The sequence below is a fragment of the Culex pipiens genome, chromosome 3 (genome assembly GCF_016801865.2).
Source record: "Culex pipiens pallens isolate TS chromosome 3, TS_CPP_V2, whole genome shotgun sequence".
In the NCBI taxonomy this organism is placed as follows: Eukaryota; Metazoa; Arthropoda; class Insecta; order Diptera; family Culicidae; genus Culex; species Culex pipiens.
This window is the reverse complement of record NC_068939.1, coordinates 168,457,771-168,478,527: the sequence shown is the minus strand read 5'-3', so window position 1 is coordinate 168,478,527 and position 20,757 is coordinate 168,457,771. Positions and strand designations below refer to the sequence as shown.

General features: G+C 35.8%; 1 protein-coding gene across 3 annotated transcripts in view; it reads right to left on the bottom strand.

Annotated features, from left to right (window-relative positions):
• Nucleotides 1-20,757, bottom strand: part of LOC120426818 (terminal nucleotidyltransferase 4A-like) — a 65,004-nt gene that overhangs the window by 30,930 nt on the left and 13,317 nt on the right. For all 3 annotated transcript variants that reach the window (XR_005606761.2, XM_039591601.2, XM_052710030.1), the window contains exon 2: nt 12,538-13,406. Coding sequence is in view for 2 of the 3 variants with exons in the window: in XM_039591601.2 (XP_039447535.1) it covers nt 12,538-13,088 (551 nt within the window). In the remaining variant the exon portion in view is untranslated. The remainder of the gene's footprint in view (nt 1-12,537; nt 13,407-20,757) is intronic.

The following is a 20,757-nucleotide window of genomic DNA, read 5'->3' as shown; positions in this document are numbered from 1 at the left end:
TCGTTAAATTGAATTTAATACAGAATATTTTATAGTGATGATCAAATTTCTTCGAAAATGATCAACGGCTTCACCTTAAAATTGATATTTAAAAAAATAAGGTGACTATGATAGTCACTGTCCTTCTTATAAATGTCAACCTAAAAGTGAGCAAATTGAATTTATATGTTAAATCGATCATTTAATGATCATTCAAAAAATAACAATTTAATATTTAAGCTTTTAATAAATTTAATTAAAAAAAATTGAGGTTAAGTAAATAAATCCAAATTTACTTACCAAACTTTTTTTTCTGAAAATGCCTTCAAAACTGGAGATTTTTTATTGTTGTTTCAATAACGTCTAAAACTTGTAAAACTAGAAACTTTTTTCCGTTTTTTCCACTTAGAGAGTTTTGAATAATCCTATTTGTCAATGTTTTCGAAATAATTAACTAACTTTTGAAACATTTCAAAATATGTGGAGTCGGAGTCGGAGTCGGAGCCAACCATTTTTTAAAGCTGGAGTCGGAGTCGGAGTCGGCTAGAGTTGGTATACCGGAGTTGGAGTCGGAGTCGGAGTCAGTTGGATCTGGAAGCCGGAGTCGGCGTCGGAGTCGGAGTCGCTTGAAATATGACCCGACTCCGCAGCCTTAATTTTTTCAGTGTAGTATAATAACCTGGATAGTAAATTAGCTCATATCTGTAAGCCCATGCATCCAATTGAAATGTGGTCAAAGACAAACTTATGAGAAATTGGACGAGCTTTGTGTGTGTGTGGTCCAATCCAATACCCGCTAACCGGTAGCGAAATTATGGGAAAGTATAATTTGTATCAGACTGTGTACATGCCGAATGCTGATACAGCTTATCTCAGTCCCGGGTATTAGGTGGTGATAGCCCTCGCGCTGCTTCCAACGACCCATTTCAGAATGACAGAGCTCCTTGCGGTCCAATTCCGAGGTCGCTGGGCATTATTCGGCCCCGCCTAAACATAGAAGCAAGCATCTGAAGGAAACTCGATCTATATTTAGACTTCCAATCCCCTCAGGCAAATCAGGGATCAGCGCGTATTTAATAATATGAGAAGAAGAGAAGATAACATGTTTCAACACAACGGATCAATTCACTTCTAGAGTGTAAACCTTCTGATGGCCGACTGCTTAGCGTCCCAGACCACCAATCCAAAGGTGTGAGTTCGAATCCCACCTGATTCATTTAAGTTTTTATTCATATTCAAATTCCTGATTCCAAATTTCAAAGGTACCGACCGGGATTAGATCCCTGAACCTTCTGCTTGGGAGACAGAAGCCGTAACCATTAGGCCACGTAGCCGGTTGAATGGGACGTGGTTCTCTGTATGGGGACCATCCATAAACCACGTGGACACTTTAGGGGGGGGGGGGTATGGCGATTGTCCACGCTCCATACAAAAAAGATTTTTTTTGTATGGACAATTGTCCACGAGGGGGGGGGGGGGGGGGTGGTTCAGATTTCCAAAAAAGTGTCCACGTGGTTTGTGGATGGTCCCATGGCTTTTTGCGAGATGAGAGCAGAGGACAACAATCATCTCAACGTTTCCAATTTACCCGGGCTAACGACCGGCAGTTCCAGTTCACGATGTTTTCCCTTCATATGTTAAAAACCACTTATGATTTTGGCACATATTCCGTTTGTCAGCGTTTCCTGTCATTACTGGCGGGAAAAATCTACGTGGAATCAGCTGTGCAGACCTCATGTGTGACAGGAATGCAGGTTGAGCGACACCCACGGGCATGAGAAATTGGACGAGCTTTCCGGTAAAAATATTTTCGAGACTGAAAAATCAAGTCTGTCATATAGAAATTGTCAAAAACTATCAAAAAACCATTTTTTTCAGCATTTTTATTTTTAAAACCGCTGTAACTTCACAAGGATTGGACTTAGGACAATGGTCAATATGAAGACTTTTATGTAAAATTGTCTGGAGAATCGATTCCCTCTATCGGTTTTTGCAAATTTTGATGTTTAGAGCACTTTTGAAAAAAAAAATGGTTTCAGTAAATGATTTTTGTATTTTTTTAGGTGAGTTGCTCCATCCTGTATTTTTCGTGAGTCTTTTTGTAACATCTTAGGCTATTTTCACAAAAATTTTGAACGAAAAAAATCGTGGGCTCACCTTCAAATTTGACTTTTAAACTTAAAAATCAAAAAATCTCATAAAAGTGAAGTGTTTTTTTGTTCCAGTGTATTTTTCTCGGAAAGTCCGTCAAATTTCCTAAAAGTTTGTCTTTGACCACTTTTTGATACGATGCAACGGCTTCGCGATACAGTAATTTTTGAAATACAAGATACAAAAATATTTAAATAATTTACGCCCTTCTCAAATGGCATTTTCGAGTACCATTGGTTTTATATACACAAAAATTGCTTATATAAGCGTAGGATAACATGTCTACAAAGTTTCATTGAAATCGGAGAGGGTCGAGAAAAAAGTACCTAAAAAAATCCTGTTTTGGGCTCAATAGGCTCTTTTGAAATGTTAGTTGTGATTCCAAAATACTGTTTCCGAAGATTTCATAAAATTTCACAAATCTTTTTAAGTTTTTTTTCTTTTTCTACAAATCTTTCGACAACACAAAACAAACTTGAGCATTGTTTGATTTGCTAACATTCAAAATTGAACCATTAGTTGCTGATTAGAAAATGGGATAAATTTCTATTTTCCAACAAAACCACTATTTTTGTTCAAAAAATCATAACTCGGCGACTTTTTTTTGTCCGTGCTTCTCTATGGCTCAAAAAATTGCGGGTTCAAAGGGCCAAAGACCGTTCTGCTAGTTTCAATACATTTAAAAGACATTTTTTTATACATCCATCCATCAACATTTGATTCTGAGTCGATATTCATTCGTGTTTATTTTTCGAGTGATTCTATAGCCGAATATATATAAGAATTATCTACAAACATCAATATATCGTTAATTCTATCGAGAAATTAAAAGTGAGAGTGTGTGCGTGCAACATGGAGTTAAACTTTTCAAAGTGCAATGGTAATCTTCACAGCAACTTCACAGAAAGTTTAACTCCATGTTGAACACACTCTCACTTTTGATTTCCCGATAGTTAGGGTTCGGTTACGATTTCATTTTTGTGGATTGTCATAAATATCTCTTAGACTTATAAGTGTTTCAGGGTGTCATAAACCGCACTTTCCGTTACATGTATGAACTAACAAGAATGTAAGGCTCAAATCCTACGGCATACCCAACGAATATGACGACGGCGGTCACCCGTCGTCGACACGGACGTCATTTGCTAATCTTTTGTTATGGTCGTCGCCCATCGTGACATTTCATTCAGCAGTTCTGAACATTCCACCGTCGCACCACACTTCACCCCTCGGGCGCAGGTTGAGTAATCATGACCAATTACCGACCGACCGACGACTCTGCGAGGTGTTTTCCGCAGTATCCCTATACACCGCAGCATAACATACGAAGGTACCCTACATGTGTAGTTCACCTTCGGATCGGCACACGATGATTGGTGGTGAGCCCAAATTCTTCATGTACGAGCGTATTTGTTTACAACTAACTAGTTGAGTCACGTGTCCGATACATGGGGAAGGGATCGGAATTTCACGGCTACATTTAGTTTATGTTTACGTTTTTTCTCTTCTTTTGGGCGTGTGAAGTAGTTCAAATCTCGACCATCTTGGTCACGATCGGTCAGTGTGTTCACTTCCGCATAAGCTGGGAAGAACTTTACAAAAACATCGTCCTCGGTCCTTTTAAACTCGAAAGATGTATTACGTTTCAGTTGAATAATCAGCAGCATCAAACAGCGAGTGTGAATGCTGTAACACGCAGCGAGCTGGCGAGATAACGACGACGGCGTTCTTTTTTATCGGTCCAAAAATAAACAGTTTTACGTCGCCCTCGCCCCGTCAACGTCTGGCCCAAGCCCCAAGGAGACCTAGGTACGGCGCTGCTGCTGTTCGCAAAAAAAAAAAAAAACACACTGACAGAAATGTTTCGTTACACCAGATCTATACGTCTGGCAGCCGTGAGTGACGACGTTACGTTCTGGGGTAGATATTTGGGGTAGCAACACCGCGACGACCTTTATCAGTGGCTGGTAACGGTTCAACCGTTGACCGCTGAATTAAGTAGCATGTGCGTTTTGTTACAAATACCAAATAAACTCTTGTTAGTGACTGAATACTTTCTTTAACTTCGTTGTTCCACTTTAAAAAAAATACATACATCCCTATTTCGATTTCGAAATCCAAGCTCGACCATATTTTGCTGCCAAACAGTTTGTGTACTTTGTCACTTTGCGTGTGGCTTCTAACTCTCCTCTTCAGCAGTAGATTCAAGAAATGGAGCCCATATCAGAAGCGCTAAGAAATCCCCACCAAAAGTTGTTATCTCGTGTCCGGAAAGTGGCGTCAATGTGCGTTCATATTTTTTTTTGTTTTTGTTGCTCTCCACTGGGGACTTTATAGCACCTGAGTGCGAGTGTGTGTGTTTGTCCTTCGGCTAATTTATGGCTAAACATGTGGAAATTTCGGTAAATGGTTAGCAAATGGGAACGGTGACGATGCAGTCAACCGTCTTATCAAACATTTAACAACGCTGCAAGTAAGATCCTTTACTTAACAGGCAGATTTGACTTATCAGACCCTTACTTATGATACGTTTTCATCTTCTAAGATTTTATTCTAGAAGTTTTGACAGAAAAAAATGATACACGGTAAAAAAAAATTGGTGATTTTTTTTATTTAACTTTTTATCACTAAAACATGATTTGCAAAAAAAACACTATTTTTATTTTTTTTTTATTTTTTGATATGTTTTAGAGGACATAAAATGCCATCTTTTCAGAAATTTCCAGGTTGTGCAAAAAATCATTGACCGAGTTATGAATTTTTTAATCAATACTGATTTTTTCAAAAAAACGAAATATTGGTCGCAAAAATTTTTCAACTTTATTTTTCGATGTAAAATTGAATTTGCCATCAAAAAGTACTTTAGTGAAATTTTGATAAAGTGCACCGTTTTCAAGTTATAGCCATTTTTATGTAACTTTTTTCAAAATAGTCGCAGTTTTTCATTTTTTTAAATTAGTGCACATGTTAGCTCACTTTCGAAAAAAATATTTTTGAAAAGCTGAGAAAATTCTCTATATTTTGCTTCTTCGGACTTTGTTGATACGACCTTTAGTTGCTGAGATATTGCAATGCAAAGGTTTAAAAACAGGAAAATTGATGTTTTTTAAGTCTCACCCAAACAGCCCACCATTTTTCAATGTCGATATCTCAGCAACTAATCGTCCGATTTTCAATTTCAAAATATGAAACATTTATGAAATTTTCCGATCTTTTCGAAAACAATATTTTCAAAATTTTCAAATCAAGACTAACATTTTAAAAGGGCGTAATATTGAATATTTTGCCCTTTTGAAATGTAAGTCTTGATTTGAAAATTTTGAAAATATTGTTTTCGAAAAGATCGGAAAATTTCATAAATGTTTCATATTTTGACATTGAAAATCAGACCATTAGTTGCTGAGATATCGACATAAGATAATGGTGGGCTGTTTGGGTGAGACTAAGAAAACGTCAATTTTCCTGTTTTTAAACCAGGGGTGCTCAAAGTTTTTAGAGGCCGGGCCAAATTTGAAGCCCAAATGAGCTTGCGGGCCAAATTTGCAAAATAATTAATTTAATAAACGAAATTCCGTTATTTTAATTTAAAATAATTGAAAATACATCTTTAGTTGTTTTTTGATCAAAAAATTTTTTTTTCACAAAACTGGAAAATTTCGATGGAAATAGAAGTCTAATCAACTCAAAATAATCTTAAATTATGTTTTCTGCATTGATAATATTATTTAGCTTGTTTGGGCTCTTTTATGAAATTACTATGTTCAGCACCACAAAATCTTTTTTTCTTCCAAAAAAAAATTTCTTCAAAACTTAGAAATTTTGGAAATTTATGATTTTGCTATCAACTTGACAGGTATATAATGCATTTTAAAACACTTTTTTCATTTAAAATTTAAGCTGAATGTACTTGTGATTTTAATCAAATTTTTTGTTTAGTTTTATGTTTAGGATTTTATGTTTTAGGAACAAGTAAATATAAATTCAAATCATTATTAAAAAAAGGAAGATTCAACAAAAAAACATTTTAACGAAAAAACATTATGCATCGAAAATTCACTAACATTCAAATTACTTTTGAATAAATAACCCGAACATTCTCAAATGATACCAAACGCAGAGGAATGCATTTTTAATTGATTTCAGTTGATTGCACTTATATTTCTGTTGATTTTTTGAGGTTTTTCAAAAATACATTTTTGCCCCTTATTTTTTGAGCCAATTCTTAATGATTGGGTGAGGAGAGGGTTGGTCGATAAATTGTAAAATAGTTGCAACAGCCTTATTTCTTCGATTTTAATATTTTGTCTGACTTGTTATCCAGCTGTCATGAGTTCGAAACCCGAGGGAAGGTTTCTAAGTACACAGTAAGTTTAAGGGTCAGTTCATGAAAGGGTCATTATGACTTTTAAATTAATATAGAATACTATTATTCTTGCAATCATTAAAGATTTCTACGTAAGTGAAATTTAAACGTTTTATAAATATTTCCAAAAATGTATTATGAAAGTTTACTAGTTCTACTCACTTCGAAACTTGTGAAATTGTTTCAATTATTAAGATCTTTGAACAACATATTTTTGTCCTTAATTGGGTATCAAAATATTGAAACCTCATTATTTTTTACTAACAAAAAATAAAAAAAAAGATTATCATAAAAAAGTTCAAAATGAACCTTGATTTTGGAAAAGTATAAAATCACTTGACAAGTGGTCAACGGGCCATTTTACATTATTATTCAAAATGGGTCCGCGGGCCACAAAAAATCACCTCGCGGGCCACGTTTGGCCCGCGGGCCATACTTTGGTCACCCCTGTTTTAAACCTTTGCATTGCAATATCTCAGCAACTAAAGGTCGTATCAACAAAGTCCGAAGAAGCAAAATATAGAGAATTTTCTCAGCTTTTCAAAAATATTTTTTTCAGAAGTAGGCAAACATGTGCACTAATTTAAAAAAATGAAAAACTGCGACTATTTTGAAAAAAGTTACATAAAAATGGCTATAACTTGAAAACGGTGCACTTTATCAAAATTTCACTAAAGTACTTTTTGATGGCAAATTCAATTTTACATCGAAAAATAAAGTTGAAAAATTTTTGCGACCAATATTTCGTTTTTTTGAAAAAATCAGTATTGATTAAAAAATTCATAACTCGGTCAATGATTTTTTGCACAACCTGGAAATTTCTGGAAAGATGGCATTTTATGTCCTCTAAAACATATCAAAAAATAAAAAAAATTAAAAATAGTGTTTTTTTGCAAATCAAGTTTTAGTGATAAAAAGTTATATAAAAAAATCACCAATTTTTTTTTACCGTGTATCATTTTTTCCAGTGTAGTCCGTATCCAAGCCTACAACTTTGCCGAAGACACCAAATCGATCAAAAAATTCCTTCAAAAGAAACAGATTTTTGAATTTTCATACATATTTTTGTATGGACAGCTGCCAAATTTGTATGGAAAATTATATGGACAAACTAATGATGCAAAATGGCTTCTTTGGGTATACCGAAGGCACCAAAAAAGTTTCAGTCGGATTAAAAAATACAAAAAAAATCGAATGACCGAAATCCTAGAATACTGCTCACCTCAAGTCCTACCCGGGCATACGGTAATAACAAAATTAATAATATTTCAATAACAAATCCTGTTAAAATAACAAAAAGTGTTATTATTTTATCCTGAACTTCAACTTCAAGAAGAAAAAATAATAACAGTTTCTGATAAAATAACAAAAATTAGGTATTGAAGTGATATTATATTGAAAATGTTTAATAACACGCTAATAAGAGGAAATGTTATACATTTCAAAAACTCTCCTAATAACAAAATTTGTTATTCGTTCGGTATTCTGACTTAGAAATAAAATCACCATAAATCGCACAAATGGAAATGTTGTGTCCATAACACAATTTGTTATTATTTTTTCTTTTGTTAAATATGTTTAGATCTTTGGGATAATTTTGTCTAATTTCGTCTAAAGCTAAAATTATTCTAAAAAGTTGAAATTTTGAAAGTTGATTTTTTTAATTATTTGATATACGCCCTAAGGGATTTTACTAAAATTGGCTAGAACTATGAAATAATTTTGACCAATTTCATCGGGGTCATTTATTTAACCATGAAATGGGGTTTCAAGCTAACTTTTGAGAGTTCATTTTTTTTATTGTGTTATATTCCCTAACAGAATTGATTTATTTATTGAAAATTTTTGAAGTGTGAATAACAAAAACTGTTATTATTTTCACAGAGCCAGGAAGACGGAGCTGACGTTGAAGTTCGAGCTGGAGTGAGACATCGGAGACTGCATCGGGTTCAGCAAATTTTCAGCAACTTTTACTTGGAGTCGGAATCTGTGAAGTCGGGTATTTTTGGAGAGCTGAAGTCGTCATTGACGTCATATCCTGCATCCAGAGTCGGAGTTGTCTTCAACGTATGGATTCAAAGTCGCTTGGAGGTACCCGACTCTGCACCCCTGACTAGTACAGAAGAGTTATGGCAACTGCAGGTTTATTTGCAGATGGCAAATAAACCAAAACAATAACTTTTTTTGTTATGGAGACATACCAGTTCAATAACATTTTTTGTTATTTTGCTGCTCCACCTCTCCGCACAAAATAACAAATCTTGTTATTCCTTCATGATTCCTTCCTTGTTATTAGTTTGTTATTGCAATAACATCATAATAACAGTTTAAGTTATTCTTCGAACAAATCTTTGTTATTGATTTTTGTTATTTTAACAACTAATCCGATCATCCCAATAACATATTTCGATCTTCTCACAATATCAAAAACTGACCTTCCCAAGTTATTTCCGTCTGCTCGGGTTTCTTGTCAATATTCATGATTACAGTACATCCGAGTTACCCCGAAAATGTATAGCAAAAATTAAAGCGGCCAGGCCTACTGCGTTGCATTAACCGCAGAGACAGATTCTGTGAACGGACCACATTTTACAGAATCATCAGGGGAGGAAGGATGCGTGGACATACCGTACCAAACTCTCCAAATCAGTTGTGGTGTGGTGTGTATGAGTAAATTTGGCAAATAATAATATTCAGGAACAGGGGGGAGGGGGGAGGGGGAGGAAATGAGACTCCGGTTAAAACAGTGAAATCGAACGTTTTTAAAAATTCAAATTCCCCTATCTTTAGGCGAATATTTTTAGGAAAAAAAAAGTTAACAAAATAATTCCATCTCAAATAAAAATATCATTGCAATACACAGCAAAACATTGTGTAAATTTGGAAAGTGTAATTTTTTAAGGTTGAATATTACCTCTTTTATGATGTAATTTTACCTCAATTTAGACTGAAAAAGTGACATTCAGCGATGGAATAATCATCATCAATAGAAAACCATTGGACGTTCATCAAGAGAAAAAATCAGAAGGGAGCCTAGCGCACGAAAGATCGGTTAAAGGAATCTAAAAAAATCATCATCTTGATTATTCAGCAGAACATCTTTTTCACTACTACACTTGCATGTGTAACGTCACAAGTCGAAAAATGAACTGTCACTTTTTGTAGATGGGCAATGAGTGTAAACAAAGCGATACAAATAATTTTAAGTGGTGCTAACAAGGAAATTCACAAAAAATCATCAACAGAATGATTTTTTTGAGAAGTTCGGGAGCAATTTTCATTTGCGTGATTTGCCTCCCCTCTCTTTCGCGGGTGAAAAAAGTTCGCAAGCGAAAATGATTTTTTGCGATTATTCCATCCCTGGTAAACTTTGAAAAATATTTGACCTAATTGTAAAAAAAAACCTGAATCCCTGAAAAACTCACATTCAAGTTTTTGTTGTTGAAAGAAATATTACTATTCCTAAATTCATTTCTAAAAAGAATGAAACCTGAGAATCTTTTCGGATATCAATTATATCAGACTTTCAAAATAAAACTGCTGAAATTCAAGAAAATTCAACTGCAATTGGTTTTATTATAACAATGATTCGTCCAATTTGTGTTACAAGAGACTGTTTTTTTGGGCTCACCATTAATCTTTTCAATTGAAGAGCAAGTTTTCAATTGAAAAGCAACTTGAAGAATTGTTAGTTAAACAAACAGTAACATAAAATTGTTACATTTTTTCTGAGCAGTGAATACTACGAATAGTTCAATGATGTTAACAAAAATCAGTCAAAGTAAAAAATGTAATCAAGTTATCACAAGAATGATATGATCAATCATTTGATTGCAGTTATTCTGATACCAAAAAGCCAACATTAGGCTTTATTTTTAAACCAAAACATGTTAAAATTGTCTAAACAGGTTTTTTGTTATTAGTTCTTGAAGATCGCACAGATTTTCTAAAATAAATTGATTTATTTAAAAGATTAAATCAATAGTATTTTTGATCTGTTAATGCAACAAGTTGCAAAAAGAGGATTTTTTCAGCACGAGTCGTACATTTATCCAACGAGGTTCACCGAGTTAATGGAACACCTTGAAATGTGTTAAACTATTCGCAATTCAATTCGCAATTCGCAATTTTCAGTGTAAGAACGGGCCTTGACCGATCTTATGCACTAGGTTCCCGACGAACACGCACTGCCCTTACACCTACATCTCACCCTTGCTCTGAGTCAGTACGAGCAGCACGCTAGAACACGCTTTGAGTGTTCGTGCCAGGCATGCACACCTTCTTTTCCGGTTACGCATTTTAACTCGGCCGGGGATGGTACATTACGTAGGGTTTGATGTAAGTATAAGCGCCTAACCATTTAAAGTGTGCCTAACAACTTTCATTAAAGATTTTTTGATTTTTTATTTTTAGTTTGAATTCAAAAACTAGTTGTTATTTTACTGTGTTTTGTTTTCTCCTGAAATCTTTCCTAGTGTTGAGTCGTGTTTTTATGTTGCTATTTCTTTTGTCACGGTGTTTTGTTACAATTTTTGGTCCTAAGCATTTTATAAAAGTTTTTCAAAAGTACAATAGTAATATTTGTGTTAATTCTTTCATCACTCCAAAAATTGAGTTAGGGCTCGAACCTCATTTGTTTGAAGAAAAGATTGAAAACAATGGACAGTGAAAGAAATAGACTAGTTGAAGAATCAATAGTAAAAGAAAGATAGTAATTTTTGAAGTAGATAAAGAAATTAACAATAATTAATAAATAGAGGTAACAAACAAGCTTAGATTGTATTGAGGGCAATTTATAGGGCAGATGAAAAATTATTCAAATAGATAAATAAAGAAAAGGCACATGATAAACAAAATTGACATCGCTGCGAAATTAAGGGAAAGCAGAATGTATGTTACAGCAGCATCAATTGGTAAAATAGAATGAAAAAGCGTTGAGAAATAAGAGAATCAAATGAATAAAATCGAAATCAAATGGAGGATAGTAAACAGAAGCCGCGTTACAAAATCAGTGAAACAAAATAAACAGAAGATAGGTGGTAGATGAAATGGAAAGAAGAGAAACCCCGTTGTGCGATGTTTCAGGTACATCCACAGCAGTTGACTCAACATACTGCGAATCAAAACAATACCGTCTACAATCACAAATTACTTCCCTTTCCCACATTGTCGCGCCCCTTTCTTTTAGCCGTCTCGACTCTGACCCGCGGTGGTCAAAGGTTTACGATCCGTTTCCACAGGCCACCAGCTAGGTCATCATGAAAACCAAGCAAACGTGGAGGTAAGAAAATAGGACACTTGCAAGGAACCAGAGCTATACTGTCTTGACCAAGTATGATCTAACAGGACTACGGACGTAGTCAGTGACGCTCCTTCCAGGATGTTCCTCGCCTGAGCGTCAACTGAAGAGGTATCATCAGCATCATTCGCACTTGGCCTGCACCTTGAAATGTGTTAAACTATCCTGAAAAAGTCGTACGATCATTGAGACCGGTCCCACGGATTTCCAGTGAACGCATCCGAAACCGTAATTGGCAAATATCATAAACTAGATCGTCTGTGAGATACTCATTTGTCCTCTGAATCGGCCCCACGAAATCCTCAGCTCATTGGTTTTTAAAACCGACAAAATATTCTTGGATTTTGGCCAATCCCCACCATTTGAGTGTCCGCAGTTAGCACTCAACAGAACCCAGAATCAAAACAAAACCACACATTTGGGTGCGTCAATTCACTCTGCCGATCGATTGCAATCAGTTTGTTTATGTGTTTTGTCCACCTTATCAGGCATTCCTAACGCGCTGGTGCAACTCTCGTACGTGCAACCTGTAATTGCATTCGAGTTGCTCCAACAATGTTCACCAGTTCCAGTGCTCTTGCAACGCAAAAAAAAGAACTCGATTCACCCCCCGAAAAAAAAAGATCGTGCTATCAGCGCAACACACAAGTGTTTTATGTTCTCCTCAAATTCGCTTATCAGCAGCTCTCTTTTAGGGGGTTGAAATGTGAAAATTACGTCTTAACGTCCGAAACACAAAACTTACCCAACAATCCCCCGCTTGTACTTGTAGCCCGGCGGACGCCACGGACAACCCCCGTGGGCACCGATCAGCCGGTGGTGCTGCTTGTTCATGTTGAAAGTGCTGGCCTTGTTGTCGCCGGTGCTGCCAGCTTTCTTCCGCGTCGGATTGTAGTTTTTCTCGTTGTTGTTGACTAGAATGGTGCCGCCGCCGCCTCCCGTTGTCGGTGTGTTGTTGCCGTTTCCGGTGCCACCACCGTTGTTGTTGTTGCTGCTGTTGTTGTTGTTGTTATTGTTTTCCGTCAACGCGTTGCTGTGATGGTGGTGATGATTCAGATGTGCTGGATGGTGGTGCGAGTCGTCACCGCCGTTGCCACCACCTCCGGCGGCATTGATTAGCCGGTTTTCGCCCACGCCGCGGTTCGGTTTGTCTGAGCCGGCCCGCTGGGGCTTCTGGTTCTCCACCGGAATCGTCAACGGGGGGTCCAACTCGGCCATCGTTTCCCAAATGCCCATCCACACGCGCTTGGCCGGTCCTTCCTGCTCTTCCTGAAACCAAGCGACCGACGGATCCATCACCACTTGTCGTTCCACTCGGTTCCCGCGGAACGATCGCCGTTTCGATTCCTCCGCACTATTGTCCTTTTCCTCGGAGTCTTCTTCTGCACTCACACACACAACACACACTTTTCCAGATGTCCACAAAACTGCCCCCCGAGAATAACCCCTCCACACAGAACCCAACCACTGTTCAACGGGCTTGACCTTCTTCTCAATTCAGTTCAATCACTGTGACACATTCTCTTCCTTTGATCCTGGATCCTCTCAAGTCCGCACAGCCGCCGTCACATGCCAGGTTGTCCGAGACGCAATGTCTTACCGCAGCTGGTGCACCTATGAGAAAGATTGAAACGAGATAGCGAGTTAGTGTAATTTAGTTATGAGCTGTAAGATTGTCGGGAAATAGTGTAAGCTAATCAAAAATATCTTGTGGCCTCCAAATTGGAAATATTTAATACAAAAATACTCGTGCTTACGGCGAAGTTCGATCCCTCTTCCGTTGGATTAAAGTAAACACTCAAACCACCCCAAACCATCCAACTAAAAGTGAAACTTACTGGAAGATTGTGGGGAGAATTTCGCTTATCCTCTTAAAAATGTGGAACATCAACAATTCCTCTCTGACAAACCCCCTATTCTTGTCCCTTGGAGATGGGAGCGGCCGGAAATATACGGCTCTCAATAATCTATCCCCAGGCAACCTACGATCTTGGACAATCATCGCATAAACATGACGAAACCCATTATGCAATCCGCTAAAATTACCGTCTGCAAGCGAAGCGGCGAATTACACCTTCGCATAATTTAAGGTCTTTTAAAAACCTTTCTAACAATGCATAGTAGCAAGGTATAAAAAATCTGAAATATCTGAGATCTGGCTTCGAATATTGTATAATTAACACTTAGTGCTCATAACTTTTGATAGGGTTGTCAGATATTATCTACTTGACTCATTGGAAAATCCTTTTGATAATCTATTTTACGATAGATCTGGACATCATTTTCATCCAAATATCTGAGAACCGGTATAAAAAAACTAGGAATTATGCAAAATGTGTATAAATAACATTTGAGTGCTCATAACTTTTGATAATCTTCCGGATTTTCAGCCAAATAGTTTTATTTGTTTAACTTTTAAAGCAGTTAACTAAATATAATACTTTATAGCTAGTGACTTTTGTGTCGCCAAGAAAAATCAAATGAGACCAGATCGGCAAAGCCAGTGCCGAAAGAATTGAGTGTACAGACACATAGTCTTTCCCCATGGGAAGGCAAAAAATATTAAAAAAATATAAAGAAGAAACCTGAGCAGTTCTCTAGGATTTCGGTCATTCGATTTTTTTTATATTTTTTAATCTTACTGAAACTTTTTTGGTGCCTTCAATATGCCCAAAGAAGCCATTTTGCATCATTAGTTTGTCCAAATAATTTTCCATACAAATTTCGCAACTGTCCATATAAAAATGATGTATGAAAATTCAAAAATCTGTATCTTTTGAAGGAATTTTTTGATCGATTTGGTGTCTTCGGCAAAGTTGTAGGTATGGGTACGGACTACACTGGAAAAATGATACACGGTGAAAATTTGATTTTTTTATTTAACTTTTTATCACTAAAACTTGATTTGCAAAAAAAAAACAATATTTTTATTTTTTTTATTTTTTGATATGTTTTAGAGGACATAAAATGCCAACTTTTCAGAAATTTCCAGGTTGTGTAAAAAATCATTGACCAAGTTATGAATTTTTTAATCAATACTTATTTTTTTCGAAATATCGAAATATTGGTCGCAAATTTTTTTCAACTTCATTTTTCGATGTAAAATCAAATTTGCAATCAAAAAGTACTTCAGTAAAATTTTGATAAAGTGCACCGTTTTCAAGTTAAATCCATATTTAGGTGACTTTTTTGAAAATAGTCGCAGTTTTTCATTTTTTTCAATAAGTGCACATGTTTGCACACTTTTGAAAAAAATATTTTTGAAAAGCTGAGAAACTTTGGACCAGGGCTGCGGAGTCGGGTCATATTTCAAGCGACTCCGACTCCGACTCCGACTCCGGCTTTCTGAGATTAGACGACTCCAACTCCGACTCCGGCTCCGGCTTTCAGTCCCAACCGACTCCGACTCCGACTCCAACTCCGGCCTACCAACTCTAGCCGACTCCGACTCCGACTCCGACTCCAGCTTTCTACAAATTGTTGGCTCCGACTCCGACTCCGACTCCACATATTTTGAAATGTTTCAAAAGTTTGTTAACTATTATTTTGAAAACAATGATAAATAAGATTATTTAAATACTCTTTAAATGCTATGTTTTTCTCAAGGAAGAATCAACGGAAAAAAAGTTTCTAGGTTACAATTTTTATACGTTGTTGAAACAGAATTCAAAAACTATCTCCAGTTTTGAAGGCATTTTCAGAAGAACAGTTTTGTAATTAAATTGGGTTTTATTTACTTAACCTCAAATTAGCTTGTTTGTTTTATTTACATTTAAATCATAAAAAGCTTATATATTTTAATATTAAATTGCATTTTTTTAATGAATCATTAAAGGAAACCTGGCCTTAATGATCGATTCAACATATAAATTCAATTTGCACACTTTTAAGCTGACATTTATAAGAAGCACATTGACTATCAAAGTCACCTTGTTTTTTAAATAACAATTTTAAACGAAACTGTTTTTTTGCAATTCCGCTGTGAAACTTTTCAGCACTAGTATCGAAAAGTAACATTTTTCAATATTTTTTTGTTTTGAACGGTGAGTTTACTTAACACATGAATAATTGACATAAAATTCCATTCAAAAAGCGTTTTTCGGAATTGCAAAAAATGTTGTAAGCAACTCGTTGCAAAACTTGTTTTTTTGCATCACTCATCGTATTTGTCCAACTCGGTAAACCTCGTTGGATAAATGTACGACTCGTGCTTAAAACAACTTCTTTTTGCAACTTGTTGCATAAACTACTATTTAAAGATTATGATCACAAATCAAGGTATCTAAAAAATGTCTTCGTGGAAAAGATAATTAAGGGGTCCTTTTCAAATATCCGTGACCTAGAAAATATTTTACCTGGGAATTATTGATTTATTTTAATTTTAAAATTTTCAATATACATAGAAGGAGGCGCGCAATACTTCTTGAATCTTCACCTAAAACGAAGCTTTATGAATGATCGTGCGCCTCCTTCAAAATATATGAAATATCAAAATATTGGATAAAAACCAAAATCCACAGGTAAAATATGTTCTAGGTCATTTTAAAAGGACCTTTAAGCAATCTTTCCAAAAAACATTTTTTTAGGTACATTGATTTGCAATGATAATCACCTTCCGAAATATTGGCGTGGGACATACAATATGAGAAAATTATTACCGGTTGAATAATATTTTAATTTTGTGTACTTTTTGGTACTGAAATCTTGAGATTTGTTCAACGATTTTTTGCAACGATATCAAAATAGTTTGTCAAGGATCAACATTCTCATATTTTAGTAGAGAAATAGTAAACATTAAGATAATCGATATATTTAACATATTCAATGATTATTTCAAAATAAGTTGCAACTGTATTGATAATTTTTGTCAGTTTCAATTATTTTAAATGCAACACTTTGATTTTTTTGTACTTAGTTTAAAACAAAATGCACATGTTGATTTCTTAGAAATAGATTGTTATAACGATTGAATATTTGTTGGAAGAGTTATTCTGTCAGTGACTTTTTCCGATTTCCAAAAACAGCAATTATTATTTTAAATCTTTTTTTGTACCTCGTATTTTTTCCCTGAAAAATGATTTACTTAAAACCTCCAAGACATTCGCTATCAGGGTAAAAGATGACTGTGTGTGTACTTTTTTCAGAGAGAACTAGATTAAATTTGGTCAAATTTGAATTGAAAGGGATGCAGTCAAAAATCAATTAAATATTTCTGACTACAAAAAGTTATAATACTAAATACTTGGGTAAGAGGGAATAAACAGGTTATCATTTAGTAAAATAACACAATAAGAGTTTTCCAATCACAATAAATAGCTTCAAAAACATAATTACATCTGATAAATCTTTAGAAAAAAATGGCAATTCAGTGCATACGACTTAAAAAAACAGTTAAAAATATAAGAAGTTTTGTAAATTAAGCTGTTTTATAGTAAATACTGAACAACAAGATTTTTTTTTGTATTCAAGATGACTCCGACTCCGACTCCGACTCCGGGTTATCAGAAATTTTCGGCTCCGACTCCGACTCCGACTCCAGCTCATAAAATTTAGCCGACTCCGGCTCCGACTCCGACTCCAGCTGTTCGAGTTTTGACGACTCCGACTCCGACTCCGACTCCAGGTCCCCAAAAAGACCCGACTCCACCGACTCCGGCTCCGACTCCGACTCCGACTCCACAGCCCTGCTTTGGACTTTGTTGGTATGACCTTTAGTTGCTGAGATATTGCAATGCAAAGGTTTAAAAACAGGAAAATTGATGTTTTCTAAGTCTCACCCAAACAGCCCACCATTTTTTAATGTCGATATCTCAGCAACTAATGGTCCGATTTTCAATGTTAATATATGAAACATTTGTGAAATTTTCCGATCTTTTCGAAAACATTATTTTCAAAATTTTCAAATCAAGACTAACATTTCAAAAGGGCCAAACATTCAATATTACGCCCTTTTAAAATGTTAGTCTTGATTTGAAAATTTTGAAAATAATGTTTTCGAAAAGATCGGAAAATTTCACAAATGTTTCATATTTTAACATTGAAAATCGGACCATTAGTTGCTGAGATATCGACATTAAAAAATGTGGGCTGTTTGGGTGAGACTTAGAAAACATCAATTTTCCTGTTTTTAAACATTTGCATTGCAATATCTCAGCAACTAAAGGTCGTATCAACAAAGTCCGAAGAAGCAAAATATAGAGAATTTTCTCAGCTTTTCAAAAATATTTTTTTCAAAAGTGTGCAAACATGTGCACTAATTTAAAAAAATGAAAAACTGCGACTATTTTCAAAAAAGTCACCTAAATATGGATTTAACTTGAAAACGGTGCACTTTATCAAAATTTCACTAAAGTACTTTTTGATTGCAAATTTGATTTTACATCGAAAAATGAAGTTGAAAAAATTTTGCGACCAATATTTCGATTTTTTGAAAAAATCAGTATTGATTAAAAAATTCATAACTCGGTCAATGATTTTTTGCACAACCTGGAAATTTCTGAAAAGTTGGCATTTTATGTCCTCTAAAACATTAAAAAAAATAGTGTTTTTTTGCAAATCAAGTTTTAGTGATAAAAAGTTAAATAAAAAAATCACCAAATTTTTTTTACCGTGTATCATTTTTTTCCAGTGTAGTCCGTACCCATACCTACAACTTTGCCGAAGACACCAAATCGATCAAAAAATTCCTTCAAAAGATACAGATTTTTGAATTTTCATACATCATTTTTGTATGGACAGCTGCGAAATTTGTATGGAAAATTATTCGCAATTCGCAATTTTCAGTGTAAGAACGGGCCTTGACCGATCTTATGCACTAGGTTCCCGACGAACACGCACTGCCCTTACACCTACATCTCACCCTTGCTCTGAGTCAGTACGAGCAGCACGCTAGAACACGCTTTGAGTGTTCGTGCCAGGCATGCACACCTTCTTTTCCGGTTACGCATTTTAACTCGGCCGGGGGTGGTACATTAAGTAGGGTTTGATGTAAGTATAAGCGCCTAACCATTTATAGTGTGCCTATCAATTTTCATTAAAGCAAAAACTGTTTTATTTTTAGTTTGAATTTAAAAACTAATTGTTATTTACTGTGTTTTATTTTCTTCTGAAATCTTGCCTAATGTTGAATCGTGTTAATCTGTTGCTATTTCTTCTGTCGCGATGTTTTGTTACAATGTTTTGGACCTAAGCATGTTATTCAAAAGTTTACCAAAAGTACAATAGTAATATTTGTGTTAATTCTTTGATCGTTCCAAAAATTGAGTAAGGGCTCGAACCTCACTTGTTTTAAAAAAGGGTGAAGATTGAAAACAATGGACAGTGAAAGAAATAGACTATTTGAAGAATCAATAGTAAAAAAAAGATAGTAATTTATGAAGTAGATAAAGAAATTAACAATAGTTAATAAATAGAGGCAACAAACAAGCTAAGATTGTAGAAGGGCAATTTATAGAGCAGATGAACAATTATTCAAATAGATAAATAAAAATAAACAAAATTGACATCGCTGCCAAATTAAGGGAAAACAGACAGTTTGTTACAGCAGCATCAATTAGTAAATAGAGTGGAAAAGCGTTGAGAATTGAGAGAATCAAGAGAATCATGAAAGTAAAATCGAAAATAAAAAGGACGATAATAAACAGAAAGCGTGTTAGAGAATCAGTGAAACAAAATAAACAGAATATAGATGGTAGATAGAGAAGCTGGAGCCCGTTAGAGAACGGACATCTCAAATCAAAAACACCAATCGAAGCACGAGAACCGTCACAAAGGATTTTGCTCGATAGGCACCTTCGTTTGACAGCTCCGGTACCTCGATTGGCACCTCAGGCCTGAGATGTCCGTTCTCTAATAAGCTCCAGGCTCTCGAAAAAGAAGAGAAACCCCGTTGTGCGATGTTTCAGGTACATCCACAGCAGTTGACTCAACATACTGCGAATCAAAACAATACCGTCTACAATCACAAATTACTTCCCTTTCCCACATTGTCGCGCCCCTTTCTTTTAGCCGTCTCGACTCTGACCCGCGGTGGTCAAAGGTTTACGATCCGTTTCCACAGGCCACCAGCTAGGTCATCATGAAAACCAAGCCAACGTGGAGGTAAGAAAATAGGACACTTGCAAGGAACCAGAGCTATACTGTTCTGATCAAGAATGATCTAACAGGACTACGGACGTAGTCAGTGACGCTCCTTCCAGGATGTTCCTCGCCTGAGCGTCAACTGAAGAGGTATCATCAGAATCATTCGCACTTGGCCTGCAAAGGAGAATGGGCAAATTTGGTCCAAGGATGTACACGAACGGGACCAACTTTTTTCGAAAGATCTCGCCGAGACATGAAAAAAAGTCTTCTGGACCAACTCTCTAAACCCCGGGGTTCAAAAGTTACAAGTTGTTGAAGTTTAAGCATTTTGGGTTAAAATGTACAAAAAATCGAATTTTTGCTATTTCTAAAATCATTCATAAAATCTCTGTTTCATTATGGATTTCGATTTTCTTGACTTCATTCGACGCGTATCAGCAAAAACTATGAGTTCTGATATGTCTTAGCATGATTGAAACATGATTTCTCTTGTTTTTATCCGTTTGAACCGTTTGTGCAAGAGGCATCCCATAGAAACAAGTCGAAACTTCAAGGTTTTGAAACCGGATCCGACCCAGACTGCTTCAGTGAGTATGGAAGGCTTCAGTGCAATGTTGTAACAACTTATTGGGATGGTCTGAGTCATCCGAGAACTCCTTGGAGTTAAGACCGTTGAGTCTACCGCCGTAACAAGCAAGATGTCGGCGGTTTTTGACCACGGATCATACCCGCATGGCTTCAGTGAGTATGGTAGACTACTATGCTGATGTGTTGGAGTGTCCTGGGTTCTCCTAGGACTCCCTGGAGTTAAGATCTGTGGGTCTACTACCGTTTTTTTTTTTTTTTTACAAGGTCGGAACCGCAAAGATTCAGTGAGTATAGC